Source organism: Sylvia atricapilla, chromosome 2, assembly GCF_009819655.1.
Source record: "Sylvia atricapilla isolate bSylAtr1 chromosome 2, bSylAtr1.pri, whole genome shotgun sequence".
NCBI lineage: Eukaryota > Metazoa > Chordata > Aves > Passeriformes > Sylviidae > Sylvia > Sylvia atricapilla.
In genome coordinates, this window is record NC_089141.1 from 32,677,576 (window position 1) to 32,694,206 (window position 16,631).

The 16,631-nt window shown below is 37.8% G+C and overlaps 1 protein-coding gene across 6 annotated transcripts in view; it reads left to right on the forward strand.

Annotated features, from left to right (window-relative positions):
- DLG2 (discs large MAGUK scaffold protein 2) overlaps positions 1-16,631 on the forward strand; it is a 986,088-nt gene that overhangs the window by 791,757 nt on the left and 177,700 nt on the right. For all 6 annotated transcript variants that reach the window (XM_066341286.1, XM_066341281.1, XM_066341282.1 and 3 more), the window contains one exon: positions 601-703. In XM_066341286.1, coding sequence (XP_066197383.1) covers positions 601-703 — 103 coding nt within the window. The remainder of the gene's footprint in view (positions 1-600; positions 704-16,631) is intronic.

Sequence of the window (16,631 nt, forward strand, 5' to 3'; positions counted from 1 at the left end):
CAAGATACAGGATAATTCCAGGCAATAGTTGGAGGGGCTGCATGAACAGAAAACAGTAGATGGGGCTTTTGCTTTAAAAGTTCGGCAGCCAGCAATTTTTGTTAAACATGCTGTATGTAGCTCTGGGTTTCCTGATGCTACTGACTGGGCCTGCAGAGTTTGACTTGAAGGAGCAGCTTCTTTGCTTGCAGTGTTCTTCAGGGAACTTCAGGCATCACAGACAATTTATCTTTTGAACTTAATACATTAAGTGATGTGATCTTAATACATTAAGATCTTAATACACTTAATACATTAAGTGTGCTTGATGAAGAGATAACCAGAAATGTAAACTCAGTAGAGCCAGAAACACCCAAAAATAGCGGTCAAAGAATCTGCACGGATAAGCACAGTCAAACTGTGGGGTGAGTGGTACTGGTGTGTGTCCTCTTGGCTGGTCGTCAGAGGTTTCCTTCTCAGCCTTTTTGATTTTGTGCTTTGCTTCTGCATCCAGGCATCCATCTGACCTTAACATCCACCATATAGTTACGATAGGACCCCACCTCTGCCTGTCCAATGCCAAACTGCTGATAGCTGTCGTTGTCTTGGTTCCCTGCGCAGGTGAACGGCATTGATCTCCGAGGGGCCACCCATGAGCAGGCTGCGGCTGCGCTCAAGGGAGCGGGGCAGACGGTGACCATCATAGCGCAGTACCAGCCCGAGGGTAAGTGAGACTACACCTGCAGGGCACAGGGCTAAGGGGGAGTGCCCTGCAGCCGCCCACTGGACACAGTGAGGCTGTAGATGGCGAGTTCCCCAGCTGTCATCAGCAGTCATCTGGGATTCAAATTGAAGTGAAGGTTCTGTCCCGAGGTAATGGCTGTGGTTTTGTCACAGACTTGGCTTTTAGTTTTATGCAACTCTAAGAGCGCTGTTTAAGTGTGCATATAATGACACAGTAATCAACACTTAATTAATCATTTTATTCTCATTAGTGCTCGTTTTATGTTCTCTTCTAGTCTCTTCCTGGAAATAGGTAGTACAAAAGATAAGTTAAGAGAGAACAGAAATGCCTGGAAGATCTGACATTGCTTCAAACAGTCAGATTACAGCTAAACAAGGGTAAATGCTTCCTGCAAAACGTGTGGCGCTTCCTGTTACTACTTTTGGAATGACAGTGTCCTTGTACCTTCAGGGCAATCAGGCCTGGATAACAACTACTTATTAGAGAAAATTACAGCTTTCTGAGTAAAAGCATTATCAGGGAATTTAGCAAAACGTAAGACATTTAAGATGGGATGCATCTCTTTCAAATTTTGCTGTCTAATATTCAGTTTTCTAGAGGCTAAGCTAGTTTCAGTGAGCAGAAGTAGGCACTGATTGATTTGGACTCCAGAATTAAAGGGCAGAACTCCTTGTGGTCCATAAGCATTGAGCCAAATGACTATCTGAGGTTCTCAAGGAATTTGTGAGAGGAACATTACCTTCTGACTGGAACTCAGGGTGGTTTTCCTCTTCAGTAGTTGTTACTTTAAGATCTTTTCCAGATTAATTCAGAGAGTACATGTGTCTGTGAAGACTTGCTAGCACCGTGTTATCATTTTTCAGGAAGCAGCTCTAGCTCAATACACAAGTTGGTTCTGCCTGATTGTGCGCAGCCTAGGAGATTTGTAGGTCTCATAGGTGAAACAACAGCTCTAATAACATGCTCAGTCAGTCAGGTTTTTTAAGGGAAGATGAATTTGGAATTCCAGAATTTATCCAATATGATACTTCCTTTCATTTCTTTGGATCCTGATGATAGCACTCAAGGAGAAAAACAACTTCTGTTTTATTCAAATGTACATTTGTGCTTCAGATCCGGAATCAAGTTTATCTGTACTTGAGTCACCAAACAGAATAAATTGGGCAATAGTAAGAAATGGGCAGATGAGAGCAAATTAAATTGAAGGTATCTATCTTGAATTAAATAAATGCAACATATTAATAAAAAAATATTAATATAGTCAACCTTTGTTGATGAGATGAGTCTTGTCTCACTTCTTTGAACAATCAGCATTATTTCAAAGAAGTACTGAAAACCAATTCCATTACAGATAGGGATCCACACTGGGTTCTGAATGAAACCATGTTCCTATTAGTTCCAGCAATCTTGTTTGCTGTCTGGTGATTTTACACTGCAATTATCACCATGGTGTCTGGGTACTTGTAGCAATCACTGGCATATCACAGTTGTTCCATGCCATGTTAATACACAAAAACCCACATTGCTTGACAGCTTTTTCCCATTAGAATTGAACTTTGAGTTGACATACTTATACCCATTTTAGCAGCTCGGTCCTGTGTCAAATTCAGTTTTGGTGAACATACAATTCAAATGATGCTGATGAAATCCATCAAGTATTATACTGGATATTTATTCCATTTTCCTTTGTCATTGCTCCATTCACCAAAACACCTGTTGAGGGCAGACTAGTCCCAACTGCATCACTTCTTGTCAGTGAAGTGAAGCTAGTTTTCTGTTTCAGCGAAATAGCTCAAAACACACTGTGGAGAGGGAAGCTTGTGAAGAACAGGGCCCAAACGTTTGTCTTCTTATAGTAAGTGATTGAATCTTTAAAAGTAATGAGGGTACTCTATAGTTGTCCAGCATGTGTTACATTACAGCTGAAATATTGAATTTTAATCTGAGATTCTGTATGCAAACTGCATAAATCAGATGTAAAATGAAAAATTTGTTTCCTGAGAAATCCTAACAGCAAAAAAAGGTAGAAAAAAATTTAAAGAGTTAAGTAACCTTCACAGAGAATTATTTAAAGATTTATAGGTTACACAGAAAGACAAACACACTGTATATGAGACTAAATACCTATTTTATCCTGAAGTTATTGCACAACTCTTTTTGTCCTTTATATGAAATTTATACCTGATTTCTTATTTACTATATCTTATCTTGTTGCATGTATTGGAACATAGTCATAAAGTGATCTTAAGACTGTACAACTCTGCTTCCCTCAGGGGCTTCTCTTCTTTAAATGCTTCCAAATCTAGTAAAGTACATCAGCTAAATTGGCTGGTAGCTTGCTTCCTCCATTTTCACACTGGAAGTTCTGAGCTGTTACTACAATTTCAGGTTTTTCTGGGGAGATCCAAGAATAGCCACTACAAATGCTAACCAGCACATTTTTTTAATTTCTTCCAGATTACTAAGCCATTAGATGTCATTGCAAAAAAACAAAAACAAAAACACATTCAGTGAACCCTTTAGCTATTGATATTTCAGGTATTGATTGATGATAAGTACCAGTCAATGTTGTAAGAGAGCTGATGATTAGCAATTAAAATTGTGAGTAGAAAAAGCTTGCTTTTATGCAGTAAAGAAAGCTTCCAGTATGCTTTTCTTGGTATTTTCTCAAAAAATAAATAATATGATATCCTGTGGGGAAAAAAATAGGTGAATACTATAGAAACAGCTTTTAAAGTTTAAATGTCCCTTTCCTTGTTTCAAACAGGATCCCATTCAAAGCCTCATATGAACTTCCTTCCCATTTATGTGTGGAGACATGGCAACAAATCTCATAAGAATGGTAACTCCTACCAAAAAAACCCAACCAAACCCCTAGTGCTTGCCATCAATTTGAATAGCTTTTCCCATCAATATTGTGGAGTTTGGTTTTTTTCATCCTGTTTGGAATGCACAAATGCAGAGATGAGGTCAGGCAAAAGAGAATAACATCACGACATTTTTTTGAATGCTGTCAGATCTGTGGTTGGTGATGGTACTCAGCTGAACCGCACTGCTCATCCCTCAGACTAAAGTGGTCTTGGTGAAAAAAGCACAGATACTGTGAATAAAAGGAGAACAGAAGAGGCGCAAACAGTGATTTCATGCAAATTGCTGAATGGAAATAAAAGGGATAGTATAAATGGAGAACCAATTCCTCAGTACTTCTGCTCCTCAGTCCCTTTTTTCCTCATTTTCACTCACCACCTTTATTTCCCCCTTCTCTCTGAGAAGAAGATGAGCCAAAGCATTATGAAAACCCTAATGGAATTGTAATTTCTGTGAGGAAAACTATAGATAAATTATTAAGAGAAAGAGGAAAACAAATCAACAAAGTTAAAAAAGAAATCATAGCTCAGCAAGAGAAGTACCTATTTAGGAACAGCAGCCATAACTCTGGGGTTTTTGAATGATTACTTACTTTTATTTAGAAAACTGAAAATAACCTGTGTCATGTATGTTATGTATGTGTGAATTGTGCAAATGGAGGATAAATAATGTTAAGCATAATGATCTCTTTATAATCATTTTGGATGTGGTTCATATGGAGGTTTGTTGGTGTATTCAGTCTACACTAACTAGTCACCACAGGCTTCAGAAAGATAACCTTCCATATTCCTGTGAAATTCACATCTTCTGCACGGGCTTGGTATGAAATTAAAGACAATTTAAGTACCAAAAACTACTTAGAACAAAATTAGAAGATGAACCAACCACTTATATTTAGCTTTGCACTTCAGTTTTTAATAAACAGAAGCATTTTAACTTTCCTTAACAGCTTAACAGCTCTCAGATCTCTTTTAAAGTATTACACAGATATCAAGTAAATGCAAAATAAAAACCTGAGCCTCGAAAATGCTCTTAGGATGGAACAGTGTGTCCCTTTTAAACACTTAAGTAGAAATTTAGATGGAATATATACCACACAGGGAAACACATTTTACACTTCGAGGTTTTTCTTCAGAACGTATTTTTCTGTTTAATGGAAAAAATTACAAGTACAGAACAGTGTGGAAGGAGTTAAGAGAAAAAAACCCACATTTTTTCAGTTAAGCTAAAATATGTTTTTAAAGAAAAGGGAACTTTGGTTGAAATAGTGACAACTTCTTTTGGAAGATGCAGCTTGGGAGTGGGGACAAACAGAGTGTTAGTCTCCTAATAAAGCTGCTAAAAAGCTTTATTGCACATTTAAGTCTCAAATGCTCATGTTCCTTTCCCCCACAGCAAAGTGAAAAGGTGAAGTGTAGCCTTAAGATTTTTGCAAAATAGTCTGTGTCAGTGGTCTGCAAGCTGAGCTGTGCTGCATTGCAGTACCTCTGCAGCTACTGCCTCACAACAGTCCCTGGAAAAGTGTTAAACCAATTGGAAGTTTCATGTGCTTTCAGTCTTCCAGGAGAGCCAGTTAACCAACTCCCTTAACAGCTTGAATACAGAGAAAATGTTCATTGATTACAGTTTGATTAGAGTAGCTGACACTTAAGAGGTTAAAAAGTTATTACAGTGAAAGAATTTGCTTTATCTCTTCCTGAGTGAGCTGCCGCTCATTGCCTGTTGTGAGGTGAATAGTTGAGCTTTAGATACAGAGAGTGTGAGAGGGAGAGACGCTGTGAGAGGCAGTGTCTGGCTTGGCAGGCAAAAGCTAAGGAAACTTTTGAAGGACTGCACCTAAGCACCTCCTGGAAACTCTGATACTAAATTTACTTTTTTGTTCTTTTGCTTCTGATTCTGGGAGGTACCACAGTACATTAGAATAGACCTAACTTTTATAAGCAGCCCCAAAATTTATGAAAAAATACCCCTTGTCTTGCACATTTGCCTGAGCTGCAGATGCCGAGATTTGCTTTTTTGAAAATATCGGATGAAAATCCAGGAGTCACTTCTGAAGGTCTCTGAAATTATGGATATTTTTTAGCACTTACCTCTTTTTTATTCCCAGTTCCTGCCTCAGAGTACAAACACTTGTCTCCTCTTTTGGTACAACAGTCACATAGATTCCTGATTCAGACATTTAACCTTTCCAGCTGCTGTGGGAATTCGGTAGATAAAAAATACAAAGGAAAAAGAAAATAATTGTATTTATTCATCTTTGTCTAGGTTACTTCTATACTTTGGAATGTGACTAGCTGTATTAAAGCTCCCTATCCCCAGCTGTTAAAAAGGAATGTAACTGAATTACTTGGCTGAAGTTGCATTGCAGCAGTTGGCTTTCATCTGGAAGCCAAAGTATCCAATTGCCAAAGAATGCAAGATATTAGAGTTACATTTCATGCATGTGCATTATAGAACAGAACATAATCTTGGAACAGCCAGGCTGGATCTGAGCAAAGCCCATTTGCTGAGGATCCAGTTTCCACCAGTGGCCAGCAGCTTAGAGAGAGGAGAAAGAGCAGGACAAGCCCAGAGTGATACTTGCCCTGAGTACTGTCCTACTCACTATGGGGGTGAAAAATCCTCTGCTTGTCCTCAGGCAGAAAACATCACCTAGAGATGAATAAAAGCGAAAAAAAAGTTCAGAGGTATGTTTCATAGATAGTCCTGCTGAAGTTCAGTGAGTGAATTTTGTTGAGAAACTTAGTTCATTATGTTAGGAAAACTGAGAATGAGAAATATAAATGCCAAAACTCGACATTATGATAGTATGTTTTTCCCCTTGTTTTTCTTTAACTTGACACCACAAGAGAAGAAACACTGTTCCAAAACTAGAGAAATTTTTATTTCAAATACCAATTTATTGATAATAGTTGATAGTGCACCAGAGTTCTCCTATGCAAGAGACTTTCAAATAGCAATATCAAAGGCTGCTTTTCCCCCCTCTTTTTACAGTGGCATCTCCAACTCTGCTGTTTCCTTACATAGCCTTAGAGGTTTTTATACTGTGTTGAAGAATAGTAAATCGTTTTCTCTGGCTGATTAAATGGCTGGCCCATGCCTCCCTTACTTGTCAGTGAAGTGCCCATTGAGGAGAGGTTAGCCAGATCATGGGAAGATTTCAGTTGGAAGAGACCTTTAAAGACCAGCTAGTTCCAAACCTCCACCCATGATCATGGACATCTTCAACTAGATCATTTGCTCAGAGCCCCTTCCAATCTGGCCTTGAATGTTTCCAGAGATGGCATGACAGATGATGCTGTCAAAACTAGTTCTCCCTTCTTGTAGTTTTAACATGTTTTGCTTCAACAAAAGTGCCAGAGTTCACTAAGCAACAAATTGCCTCTTTGTTTCAGAGATTTCTTTGTTAGCAAAGATGTTTAAACAGGGTTATGTGGCTGCAATACACAACTTCATATTGAAGTATTCAAATGGTATTTGCTGTGTTCAAAACTAATCTTTGAGTGCTCCAGGCTGCATCAGCAGTTCATGTACGGGATTAAATGTTGAGATTGGTATTTTCTGCCTTTCTTCTGATCTAATAAATACAATTTTGCTACCCTTTGGACAAATGCACAAGTGCCACTATAGTACCCACTTTTCTGGCCATGCGAGACCTTTGCCTTAGGTTTAACTTTTGTGCCTTTATTTTCTGCATATTATTTAGAATACACTGCTTTTATTTTTACGTTGTTGGAGAGAAGCCTTTAAGTTTATCGTTTGATTGCAAATTTCACAATATCTTTACTTCAAGTAGAAACCCCTAAACCATATTTAAAATGGAAAAGGTGGTTAAAAAAAATCTGCCTGATTTACTTTCAAATTATTTTCTCATCTCACAGCATTTCCTTTCTGTTTGCCTGAGCTGTCCTCCCCACAGCTTCCACTCTACTGCAAATTAACTCTAGTTCCTGAGTGACTCTCTGTGTTCATGGACATTGCCCCAGCACTGACAGATATTTCTGGGGCTCATCAGATGCCACAGCTGAAGCACCAGGGATTACAAATGTTCTTGTAAAGTCAGGCCCTAGCAGGCTTCCTGTAAAGCACAAAAAGTTACATTTCAATTCCTCTTTTAAATTTAAAGATCACTTTCCTAGTAGAGTTGAACAGTGAAACCCGTACAACATTGAATATTTTATAAAAAGAAGAATTTTAATTTTTTTCTGTCTTTGTCTAAAATAGTCAGCACTCACTATGCTTCTATGCATGAAACAAGTTATGGATATATTTTCTTAATGTTTTGCTGCAGATTTGCTTATGTTTAATGTAGTCATCCTTGTCTGCTAGAGCATATTTGCTGTTTCCTTACAGACTCCTGAGCTTTCTCTGTTCCCATTTTCATGAATGTTTCATCTTAAGTACTTAGTTTTTCATTCATCCATATTTAATCTTTTTTCTATCAACAGGCTTTAAATTTCCTTGAATAGTACATTCTTCATTGAAGAATATACAGTTGTCAATGTTGTGCAGGGAGAGTATGATTCCCTTTTAAAACCCATCTTTTCCTCTTTCCATTTTAAATGTGAAAACATGAAGTTATGTGTTTGGGAGTTTTTTTCTGTACTCCTTCAAGCTTTGTTAGTAGTGCAGGGCTTCTTTAGGTTTTTGTTATTCGTACACAGCTTTCTGTGCTTAGACGTATTTATGCACACATGGAAAAAGAGTATCTGCTAATTCCTCTTGCTGAAGATTATGAATTACTTTTCTTTGACAATTTATTAATTTAAGTTCAGCATTTTCCGCTTTTTTGCTGTTTTGTTCAGGTAGTCATTAATAAGTCTGGTTGGGAATGCAAATAAAGAGTTGTTATGTTTTTTACAACAGGACTAACGTTTGCAGCTGCTCATTTAACTGGTAAATATGGGCTACAGATTGTTCCAAATTTTCTTCCCTGTCTGAGAGTTCACTAAAGCTCTGGTTTTGCCCTTACCTGACAGCTTTTTCAGAAAACAAGACCTTCTTTCAATGGCAAAGTCATGTATGGATTTGTCCTGGCCTTGTAGAAGGGGATGTGCTGCTGAGTGAGCAGAGGGATGCCCAAGGATAGTTCACTGTAGAACCAGAATAAGGTTGACATTATTTCTGAGCCCATTCCACTGTTTCTTTTCTCAATCTCTTTCTTCTTTCAATTTTTTTTTATGATTTGCATCTGGAAAAAAATGCATTTCATGCCTAGGATGTTTTGTGTTTACTTTATATTTTTATTTTTTAAGCGATAAGTCTTACTAATTTTTTTTCTATTTTAATTCTTTCACAGCTACATCCTTTAATATGTTAATATGGCTTGAGAAGCTCCTATTTATTGCTATCTATTTACTTTAGAATGTGTTATCTTTTACTTCTTATTGATGTTTGCACTTTGCAATGACATGGTTGCTTTCTTTGTTGTTTTGCTTTTTTGTTACCTTCAGTGTCAGATTGCTTTCCTTCTTTTATTACAGTTAATAGAAGTCTGTCCTGTCCTATTGCCGCTGCCTCTCCTAGTCTTCCTAGTCACTAAAAAACTTCGCCTTTAGAGGTTGTTATATAACTCATAGCTGGCCCTGAGTGATTGGGCTATTAAAGATGCTGAAGACTCTTCACAAAAATATTCTTTTATCCAAACAGTATAACACATTTTAGTATATTAGAATTCAAAAACTCACTAGAAACCTGTTTTTCCTCTGCCTTTGGGTGAATTACTTCATGTAGAGAGACATGACTGAAAATACAAAGTACTTCATTAACTGGCTGACATTTCACAATATAGTCAATATTACCAGTGCTCATGTGCTTAAAATAATAATAAAATATAGGTTCTGTACAATCCTTGTGTATTCAGCTTATTTCCCTAGAAAATATGAATACTGAAATTTAACCTTTCCTTGCAGTAATTTATGTAAAAATACTGAGCAAGTAAAATGTTTCGGTTTGAAATTAAATGTATATTCTCCTGGTGTTTCCTGCAGAGCTCTTCTTGAATCTGTTAAAAGAAAAAAATTATGTAGTTTTGCTTTTTAATCTATTCTGCAAGTTCAAAGTGCATTTGTGTCAACAAATTTAGTTTAGTAAGAAAGAGAAAAACTGAAGAGAGAGTTTCTGGCATCACTTCTTCTGCTTGCAAAACACCAGCAAGGGAAAAAGTTGTGAGGCCCTGGCACAGGTTGCCCAGAGACTTTATGGATGCCCCATCCCTGGAAGTGTTCAAGGCCAGGTCAGATGGGGCTTTGACCAGCCTGGTCTCGTGGAATTGTGTCCCTGCCCATGGCAAGGGGCTTGGAACTGTATGACCTTTAAGGTCCCTTCCAACCAAAACCAGTCTGTGATTCTGTGACTGATTCTGTGATACAAAGGAGTGAAGTCTTCCCAAAGGATGCAGAGATTATCGTCCTTCTGAAGATCTCAGGCTGAGTAAAGATAGCAAGTCTGATATAAAGTGACAGCTGTTATGCTGGCATTGATAAATATCACAGGAGACAACAGCGTATCAGGGATTTTCTTGGCCCAGTGCTGTGGCTGCTGTCAGCACAAAATTCTCAGTGTTAGGGACAGTCTTTCATCATTTGTATTTTTACAGTTTATAGTTTTTGACACATACAGAGATTTGCTTTTGATTATAATACAGAGCTAGGCAAAAGCAAACAAAAAAAAAAAAAGAGTAATGTTTTCTTTAAATGAGGCCATTGGCTATGCTTCTTGTTCAAGGTCTCTCAGTCGAGATGTAGTTCTCTCTGAGGTAATTCAGCCTTTGTTGATGAGGTGAGTCTTGTCTCACCAGCTGAGGGAATATAGATGACTAACTTAGGCTGGATGGACAAAGCTAAGGGAAGATGAATAGGCCTCTTCTGGTGTCCCTGCAAAGCAGCTACTGGAAAGTGCTATGCAGACATCAAACTACTTTCTGCAGCCCAACAGGTGAACCACTAATAAAGCCAGAAAGATACCAATTGAGGTCTCTGCCTTTGGTTTATTGCTGGCCAAGAGTTTCTCTCAGGAATAATTCTTGAGGCAAGTTAGCAAAGTCATTATTTTAATGGAGGGAGAGAAAAATGGGAAAAAAAATCACAGACAAATTAAAGTTGTGATTCCAGTAGAAAAGTAACAAAATTAAGAGTCTCAAGGCAAGAAGAAAATTGTATAATAAATTCTAGGTAATTGGTTGGTTAATTTGAATTTATTTCCTATGGGTGAGAATGACAGCAGAGTGTGAGAAATGAAACATGAAGTGTGCACTTTTAAATAGAGAGAGAAAAAGAGGTAGAGGGAAGATCTATTCAGATCTACTCCTATTTCCTGCACTTGCATGCACAGCATTTTTAAGGATTTCACTTACAACAGTGAATAGTTACCCTGCTCAATGTGGCTTCCTGGCTCTGATCTCAGCCTGCTGAGAGCGGTAATACGTGGAGTCTTTAGTGAAAGTAAAAATACTGATTTCAGGTACATTTGATGTTTAGGTGACCATGGCATTATTAAGAACAGAAATTCTGTTGAGTAGACTTGTTTGTACACTCACACAGAGATGTAAACACGCATGCAGCCATTGGGAACTGGAATCTGAGATCCACAGGGATCTTAAGACCTGCAAAGGGTCTCTGCAAGAGATCTCATCACAGCTATCATATTGCTTGTGAAGGGTAAGTAATAAGGTAAATAGCTCCAGATCACACACTAAGCTGTGGCTGGGATAAAAGTATTTTTCAGCAAGTCAGCCCAATGCCTCTGAAAACCTTAGCTGCTGAGCTACTTCTACTATTAATTTCCCCTTTTTTCATTATCTTGATCTACATCACTCTTTCTTACATTACTTGCCTTTTCTTGACTGCTAACATGGCAGCTGACAAGAGAAATAAGAATCAGATTTAGACTTCATTGTCAATCTCAATACTTTGTTATAGACTCATTGAAAATACTTTATTAACTGCAGAGTCACTGAAATAATGCCATGTGTCATGTCAGCTTCAAAAAAAAAAAAATAAAACCTCTTTTCAATATTAATTTTGAGTAGGAAAACTTTGCACAACAGAAAAATGCACTGAAGATACATATTTATCTTTGATTTGACCCTCTCTCACCTATATGGGTTATTGTAAAATGGCTAAATTAGAAATTTAAGTGAATGCTGAAGTAAATGGATTTTTTTAATTAAATATTAACTACCGTTGAGTGTGAAGAAGTGTTTAAAGATACAACGTTATTTATCTACAAGGTTAAAATTTCCATATATATTTAAACTGAGAATCCATCTTCTTTTAGAAGCTCTAGTATCTTGAATAAAAAGTAACTTTATCCCCTGGTTTCAGAGCGGAAGAGAGTTTCAACAATCTTATAGTCAATGTTTTCTAAGCCAAATTAAGCTTTGAAGTAGAAATATCCTGATAAGAATTATGTGACTGATCACTTCTCATAAGATTCAGTTTAGTTATAGTTTGTAGCTTAAACATGGACATAGAAGTCTGGCATTAGTCACCTTTCAGTAATGTTTGTTATCAGATATCTTGAAGGACTTTCTTGTGACATTCTAATTCCCTTTACAGTTCAGAATTATGCAGAAAATTCAGGTTTTACAAACTTTGAACAAAATTTCTGAGTACTGAATTGAATTGTTCTTCAGTGCTGTTTGGTGCCTAAATGCACAAGGAAATGTGTAACATGCATGTTATGAGTCAGGTTACTTTAGTTTCAGTTTAGTAAGTACGTCAAGAATTTTTCGTTTTCTTGGAGAGACTCAGGTTAGTGGGGATTTCACTGGCTTGTAGATACAGACATTTGGCAACAGGGAGTGAGTGTGAAATGGGGACAGGGGAGAGATGGATAACCCTTATACTTTGGTGTTCTGTTATTTAATTTGTGAAGTGAGTGCTAGAAGTTTTTTTTGTGCAGTTGGACACTTCAGTGGTGATTGTAAGGGGTTTTTAATGTGTGTGTGTGTCCATCCTTTCCAGTGTTTCTCTTTCAAACCTCCCATTGTGTTACACATGTGTAGGTGTGTATTTGTGCAAAATTTTATGTTGTGATCCCTACGTCCTTAACCATTTGAGCAGCCTCTGATATAAGTTATCAAAGCAATTTCTGAATCAGGATGATCTGCCTACATGGCTTGGAGGGTAATACACAGCCAGTCCAGCTTGTGTCCCAAGAGTAATGTACCTGCCTTATTTTTCTTCTCTGCAATTATATGCCCTGCATCTCTGAAAAATGATCTGAAATTTGCATCTATCTTAGAAATTCATCCTCTTTATAGAGGAAGACCACTCAGTTCAAGGTAAGTATCGTCTTTATGATGGGTTGCTAGTTGCTTTTTAAACTGAAAAAGGTTTGGTTGAGATGATAGGGGGAAATATCTATACTCATTGGGTGGTGAGGCACTGGCACAGGTTGCCCAGAGAAGCTGTAGGTGCTTCATCCCTGTAAGTGTTCAAGGCCAAGCTGGATGGGGCTTTGAGCAGCATGTTCTAATGAAATGTGTCCCTGCCCATAGCAGGAGGGTTGGAACCAGAAGATCTTTAAAGTCCCTTCCAACCCAAGACATTCTGTGATTCTAATCCTTCTCAGTATTAAGTACCAAGAAATAGTTTGTGTTATCATTCTTGATTGGATTGGGCAACGATGTAAAATTCTGCTGTCTGTGGTTGCAAAAATTCAAAAGCGTGGTGTACCAAACAGGCCCAGAGAGGCTGCAGAGGTTCTGACAGGCAATGGGTACTAACTCTGTCCTTGAATTTGCATAATTCTCTTCTTATTATTTTATTAAACAGCACAGTGACCTTTAAGGATCAGAAAAGTAAGACAGTAATTATGTTTTGAAAGTAAAGAGAGAGTAATGTAAGCAGTAAGCGTTAGGTATTGGACAGAAACTGTAAGTTTCAATGTTAGGAGTCAACCTGCCTTGGAATTAAGAATTCTTAAATTAGTGCCATTACTCAAAAACTTCATACATTTAGGACTGTCATAAAATAATGCAAGAAGAGGAGAAATATCTGCAGCATGATGGAATTAACTGCTCCAAAGAAAAATGCTGACTTATCTTGTGCACAGTAACTGCCATATTCTGTCTTGTCTGTGCGTTCCCCATAAATATTTTATTTCAGATAAAATTGCATCCATTATGTCTAATAAGTGACTATATGAGATGAGTTTAATGTACTGGGAATGAAGCACCGTTGGTTCTAGAATATAGGAACTCAGTCCAGCTTGTGAGTAGAGGCAGGCCTGGCTGGATCTGGGCCTTCACCTCCAAGGTATTTTTGAGGAAATTAAAAGTGTTGTCATCTGTTTTCTGGTTGAATCCTTTCATAATGGAAACTCAAGGAGTTTTACTAAATGGACTTTTTCACATAGCCGTCTGGTTCCCATAGAAATTTTATTTGCCAAATGAAACATCTCGCTTCAAAACCATAGGAATTCAGAAAAAGTCCAAATTATTTCTTTGTGAAAGTGCTTTTGTGTTATCTTATGTGTTATGAGGTTGGGATATCTCATATCAACACTTTCTGCTTCTTGAATTGTGGTCACTTTTCTTAGCATATCCTGTAAATAAGAGCCCATAAGATGCTTCATTTCTTGGCCTTTAGAACAGAATAGAAGTGTAGGAGCACAGCAGAACTGTTTTCTAAATGCCAATACTTTCAGTTGACTGACAGAAAGATAATCATTTTAGGAGAAGTTAGGGGCAGAAATCAATTCTGGTAAACATGCCCTTCTGAAAAAGGGATGCAGATTACCCCCATCAGGAAATGTTCATGACTGAACAACGTATTTCTCAGCTTCTTTTACCACGTCCAAGGGATGTTGCATGTTGCCTCCTTTAGCATTTCTAGATCTGAAAAACAATGAGGTGAGAGCTGTTGATACTGAGACTTTAACAGCATCCATTGAGCCACAAGTGGTTCAGTTCACAAAGTTGTCCTAGTAATTTTTTTCAGAAAACATTACTTCTAATGGAATTGAAAACAATGACTGCTGATTGCTGTTTGCACTTGTACTGCATTCTCTCCTAAATCTCTTTACATTGTTTCTAAGTTTGAAAACTGAATAATATTTAAATTGCTTATATCAGGATAGTAAATAAAATGGCAATTACTGAGCAATCTGCTTTCTAACACATTTAAGTAATTTATGACTGCAGTAGACAATGTATTAAAATCCTGCATGTGAAATTAAAAATACAATGGGTGGAAAACTACATATGAGCTCAAAGGAAGGTATGAAACTTCCAAATAATTAATGGCTACCAGAAAGGAAGTTGTAAGAAGTGTTAAAAAAATAAAAATATGGGTAAATATATTCAAAAAGAAAATAGGATTTAGGTTGTTTAATAGTTTCATATTCAAACTCTGTATAGGAAAGAATGCAGTGTTCCATTTTCTGTTCCTAGTTCCAGAGAGAACGAGAGCATCATCAGTTTTACAGTTGGCCGCAGTGAAACACTAACACCAACGACAAATTTTCCACTGGCCTGTGGAAACAAGAGGACTTGGAGCACAGAGAGGGCAGTGGGCTGGGACTGCAGAGGGAAAGCACTGTGGAGGGCAAGGGCTGCACAACCCCTTTGCCTGTTTTGCTTGTTCCAGAGTCTTGGAAAGCCACGCAGGCAACTACCTCCAGCTTCGTAGAAGGGATCAGTGTCCCTGAGCTGTTGGTTGGAGGACCAAGCCTGGCTCTCTGAGGCTCTCCCTTCCTTCTCCATCCCAGCTCTGCCCCTTCTCTCTTTCTGCCTCCTTTTCATTGCAGAAGTGGCCTGGCCTTTTATGCCTGGGCAGAAAAGATCTCTTTCTCCTGTACTTCAGAGGAATCTGGAACTTTGTCGCCAAGACATGAGTTGCCACTTTTGCAATGTGATTATCATAAAGGAGAGTTCTGTGAGAGGGTTTTTCCAAGCCCAAAGAGGTGCTTTCACATCTTTTCCTTGTTTCCCCACAGATTTTCACTCTCAGTTCATGGTCTGTTGTGACAGTGACAGCAGAAGAGGGCCTCTTGACCTCGCGATTAAAGCATAAGATTGACAACCAGGCATCGTGGGTTCTGCTTAACTCTACCACTTGCATTTGCATTGCTTAACAAGGTTTTGGGTTGGTTTTTTTGGTTTTTTTTTTTACCTTTTCCCTTTAGGTTATTCTACTGTTACAGTATTGCAGATCGCTTTGGTCCTTTATATGCATTGTTTGTAAAACGAGGTGTGATGTAGCAAGGAGCAATGGAGCATGATTATATAAGATCATTGTGAAATTTGATGAAAGCCTGTTCAGCACTTCCCATTCACCAAAGCACCCCTGCTGAGCTCACTGGGTCTTGAAGCCAAGGGGTCTTCTAGTGAGTAATGTGCAAAAACAGGCTCTTTGACTGTGGCTTAATCTTAAAATACATCTTGTGACTTCAGTGGAAGCTGTGCATGTCCAAAGATTGTTGTATCAGTCCATTTCATTTGTAAAGTACTTGGACATCTGCTGGGCAGCCAGGCTTTTATTTGATCTTTAGTATGCACTTCATGAGTAAGCTGAATTTTAGCTTATCTGTGAGCATAAATAATGGTTGTGAGCACCATGGTTGGCAATGTATTTTGATGACAAGCATCCTGCATTAAGTATAAGAATAATTCATGATTTTAAGTGGTTTCATTATGTTCATGCATTCAGTTAATTGTGTGCAATTTTTAGAATCCATCTGTAACTTCAGACAATACAGGACCCCTAAATCTTTTTATTTTATGTGACCTGGGGTCCTAAGTCCCTTAGCTTACACCAAAGTATGGTCTGTACTTTTTCCAAACAGAAAATTAACCAAGTCTAACCATATCATTTCTATATCAAGGCAGCAATGTATTATTAAAAGTGACATAACTTAGTTTATAAACAGTTTTTAAAGAATCCATAAGTAAACATAATTATAAAACAGTTTTATTCATAAATCTCTTCAATTATTTAATACTTGAAGCCATATTTTTGAGTGCCTTCTTCAACAGAGGTTGCCATATGATATTTGCATTCAAAGAATTACATAAGGAATGTTTCTCTTTAAA